Source organism: Phaethon lepturus, unplaced genomic scaffold (assembly GCF_000687285.1).
Source record: "Phaethon lepturus isolate BGI_N335 unplaced genomic scaffold, ASM68728v1 scaffold25908, whole genome shotgun sequence".
In the NCBI taxonomy this organism is placed as follows: Eukaryota; Metazoa; Chordata; class Aves; order Phaethontiformes; family Phaethontidae; genus Phaethon; species Phaethon lepturus.
In genome coordinates this window covers 11,212-15,131 of record NW_010560133.1, presented here as the reverse complement: position 1 = coordinate 15,131, position 3,920 = coordinate 11,212, and the positions used below count along the sequence as shown (strand labels likewise).

Below are 3,920 nucleotides of genomic sequence, written 5' to 3'. Positions count from 1 at the left end.
ACTCTATCCTGGCTGAAACCAGGACACCCATTAAACATGATTCAGGTCATTATGGCACAGAAAGCCCCTGCTAAGGAGTAAGCTTACTTCTTTTACAGTGCAGTGAAAATATTCTGCCTCTATGTCAGGATATTTTTCAGAGGAAAATTGCACTTGCAGATTCTTTTTATTTCCAAGAGTAGTGAGAAAAAAAAGAAAATATTTAAAGCTACTTGGGTTTTTGTTTTGTGGGTTTTTTGGTTTTTTTGTTTTATTTTTAAGCCTCCTTTGTATAAAGAACAAATGATTTAAAGCCATTCCATGCAAGAAATTTACAGGGATCTCCTGATTTGCAGATTTCTGTTGATTTTTCAAATATATCTCTCATATATGTAATGCACTGTGATATTTTTAGATTCTCTTACCCCAAAGGGAAAAAGTTGATACGGTTTCACCAACCCTTTATTTTTACAAGGAAAGCCAACAGTGTTGAACTGTGCTGTTATACAAGCAAGAAAGAGTCTCTTTCTCTGTACCAGAAAAGTTATTAAAAATCCCACCTGGTTTTGCTATTAATAATGTTATTACAATATTTCAGTAGTGCTGGGTGGTCATAATTAGCCTCATGTATGTTTGTTTTTATAACTTGTACACACACATAAATACAGAGATTCTATACCCCGTGCTATATCTAAATGATCATATTTGATAAGACATATTTTAAACCCATTGATAATAGATGAGTCTGTCTGTGGAGAAAGTTGTATGCTCATGAGCTTTGAATGCTTTAACAGTCTTTTTGTCTAAGAATTCCCTCTAGCAGCAAAAATTAGGCTGATCAAAGCAGCAACTGGTGTGCATAGGCCACTGAAGAAAACACTAGATGAATGACTTTAGATTTTGATTCATGTACATCATTCTTAAGTAGAGAATGTGTCAGTCTTCCTTCATTGCTTCCCAGTGATACACAGAAAGCTTCTTTGTGTTTTACCAGAAGAATACAGTGAGCTATTGAAGACTTGTAACTTAGGGTTGCAAACCTGTTGCTAGTAAAACAAACATTAATTGATTTCTAAAGCAAACTATTTTTGTATCATAAAGGAAAAATAACATTTTTTGTGTGTGTGTATGTAAGTATATTAAAATAATGTTATCTTTTACTTGGTAAGGATAAAAATTTGACTTCTTGTTCACACTGTCTTGTCTTTTATTGCCTGTTACAGAACAATGACACTGAAGATGAGGAGAGATTATGGAGAGATCTTATTATGGAGAGAGTGACAAAATCTGCTGATGCTTGTCTTACTGCTATCAATATTATGACATCACCAAATATGCCTAAAGCTGTATATATTGAGGACGTAATAGAAAGAGTTATTCAGCACACAAAATTTCATTTGCAGAACACTCTCTATCCTCAGTATGATCCTGTGTATAGAGTGGATCCTCATGGTGGTTAGTATGCTAAATGTTTTGCATTTAGCATTTTGTTGTCATTATACATACCTTCAGATGTGGGTGTCCAACTTCAAGAACATTTTTAAAAATCTTGGATCCAGAATTCAGAGCAATTATGAAAGTATGAAGTTTTTGCTTTCCAGATGATTCTGCTAAATATTTTTTCTTCTGTAAGCAATTGCATTTACAAAGCTGTAGTCATGGAGTTGTTCTGGGGACATTTTTTGAGGAAGATAATCATCTTTCTGATATTTGATGTAAGTGAAATACTGAAAAAAATAATAAATATATTTTTTATTTTTTAGGTGGTGTTTTAAGTTCAAAAGCAAAACGTGCCAAGTGTTCCACCCACAAGCAAAGAGTTATAGTGATGTTGTATAACAAAGTTTGTGACATTGTCAGCAGTTTGTCAGAGCTGCTAGAGATACAGCTTCTTACTGATACAACTATTCTTCAGGTAAGTTTTATCAGAATTTCTGTCTGAGAATGTTTGTTTTTCTTTTCCCAGAGCGACTGTAAAGTGTGATTGTCTCAATGACATGAAGTATGAAATCAGTACAAACTTTTGAATTATTAACATCAGTGACTAGTTTGTTGTGTAGTATGTAATCTGCAGAAGAGCATTTAATGTTCAAATCTTTAATGGCTTTTATTGTAGACTTAAGAACAGTTTAACCTGATTGTATTAAAATATCCTTTAATAACTTTATTTGCAAATGATATTAAGTAATACATGTTGTTGAATACCTTACCTGCTGAATGAATAACCTACTTGTGAAACTGCATAAATATCAGTTTGTTAGTCAAATATACTTACAATAACTTCTTTACATTGATAGGTATCATCTATGGGAATAACACCTTTCTTTGTAGAAAATGTCAGTGAACTACAGTTATGTGCCATCAAATTAGTGACTGCAGTAAGTAATTTTTTAATTTGCAGTTTCATGTTCCTGTACTTCTGATAGTTATTAGGGCATTTACATAGGGTGTATTTTTGCTGATAGAGAACTGGAGTTTAGAACTAATTTTATTCTTGCATGTTTTTACAGTTTGGTATCATAATCTAGGAACAGTATTAAATCTGCCTGATTTACAAGTATTTGCAGAGTACTCTATAGGAAAAAATAGCGTACTTAAGGCAAGGAATTTACTTAATTTTGGTTATGTTATTTAAACTGTAAACACAAACCCCTTCCTCTTACCTGTCCTTTCTTGTCTTAAGAAAACTTAACAATGTGGTTTTCCTTATTTCCTTTGTTAAGATTTGAATTTTTGTAATAGAATAAGCTATAGAACTAGTAGGATACTTCCATATAATAGAATAAGTCCTTTTCCTTAGAAGAGGTGGCTATGTGAAAATGGGACAGATAAAATATTATTTCAGGAAAACTGCAGTGCAACACACATGTGCGTGTTCAAGTGGAAGTTTTCCATCTTTGTAAGGATGATGTACTTCAGTATGTATAAAAGTAATTCTGCCAACAAAAGGAGAGGGAAACTCTACAATCCTGACCCTGTAAATTGAAAGAATATTTCATGTCAGGCAAACAAACATTAAAGCTTAGGATATGAAGTAAAACTGGTTTTTCAAATGTGCTCTAAAACCATACGTGTGTTCATGTTAATTTATGTTACTGTAGTGTTTTGCTCTATACTGGAGTCTGAAAGCTTAGCATTACACTGTTTGACTTTCTTATACAGTGTATTGTGCCTTTGGCAGAAATTTTTAAAACATACAGTATTTTTAAGAGCTATTACATATTTATGCTATTTGAAGATTTTTAAAAAATCTATATTTGAAAAAGTTTATATATATTTTATAAAGAAATGCTTGCTTTGAAAAAACAAAGCAATGCATTAAAAACAAGGTATGCATTAAATATAATTTATTTAAATGTCATGAAAAGTGTATGTTTCTATCTATAATTTTTATCAATCTATTTAAGAAGCTATTTTTTATATAACAATAAATAATTTTTTAACAATCCTGTAACTGTTAAATAGGTGTTCTCCAGGTATGAAAAACATAGACAGTTAATACTAGAAGAAATTTTCACTTCCCTTGCAAGACTACCAACTAGCAAGAGGAGTTTGAGAAACTTCAGGTAATTTCTGACATAGATTGATAATTTGTAGACAGTAGCATTTACAGTTTTGTAGATGTAGGATTTTAGGCTTCAGTATTAAATTGTTCTTTAAAAATCTGTGACTCTACAAGCTGCGCTTTGTTAGAGGTTGATATTTCAAAACCTCTACAGTGAGAGCAGAATTGCCTGACAAATGTATTTTGTAATAATCAGTTTCTTATGCCATCATATTTATGCCTGCTTACAAGACTAATTGAAATATCTTATTATTTGTCTCACTAAGGATGTAAATGAGTGTAATGTTAGTGTGCATTCAAAGGTTTCTTGTTGGAAAATTCTTTGGTTCTGTTTATATGGATTTTATATAATTTCTTCATTGATAAATCTTAATAG

The 3,920-nt window shown here is 31.6% G+C and overlaps 1 protein-coding gene across 1 annotated transcript in view; it reads left to right on the top strand.

Annotated features, from left to right (window-relative positions):
- Nucleotides 1-1,202: 1,202 nt before the first annotated feature.
- The window catches only part of LOC104625843 (nipped-B-like protein), a gene marked incomplete at both ends in the record, with an annotated part of 13,756 nt that continues 11,038 nt past the window's right edge, over nt 1,203-3,920 (top strand). Inside the window, 4 exons of the mRNA XM_010293587.1 lie at nt 1,203-1,434; nt 1,743-1,894; nt 2,277-2,357; nt 3,445-3,545. Of these exons, the coding sequence (XP_010291889.1) occupies nt 1,203-1,434; nt 1,743-1,894; nt 2,277-2,357; nt 3,445-3,545 (566 nt within the window). The remainder of the gene's footprint in view (nt 1,435-1,742; nt 1,895-2,276; nt 2,358-3,444; nt 3,546-3,920) is intronic.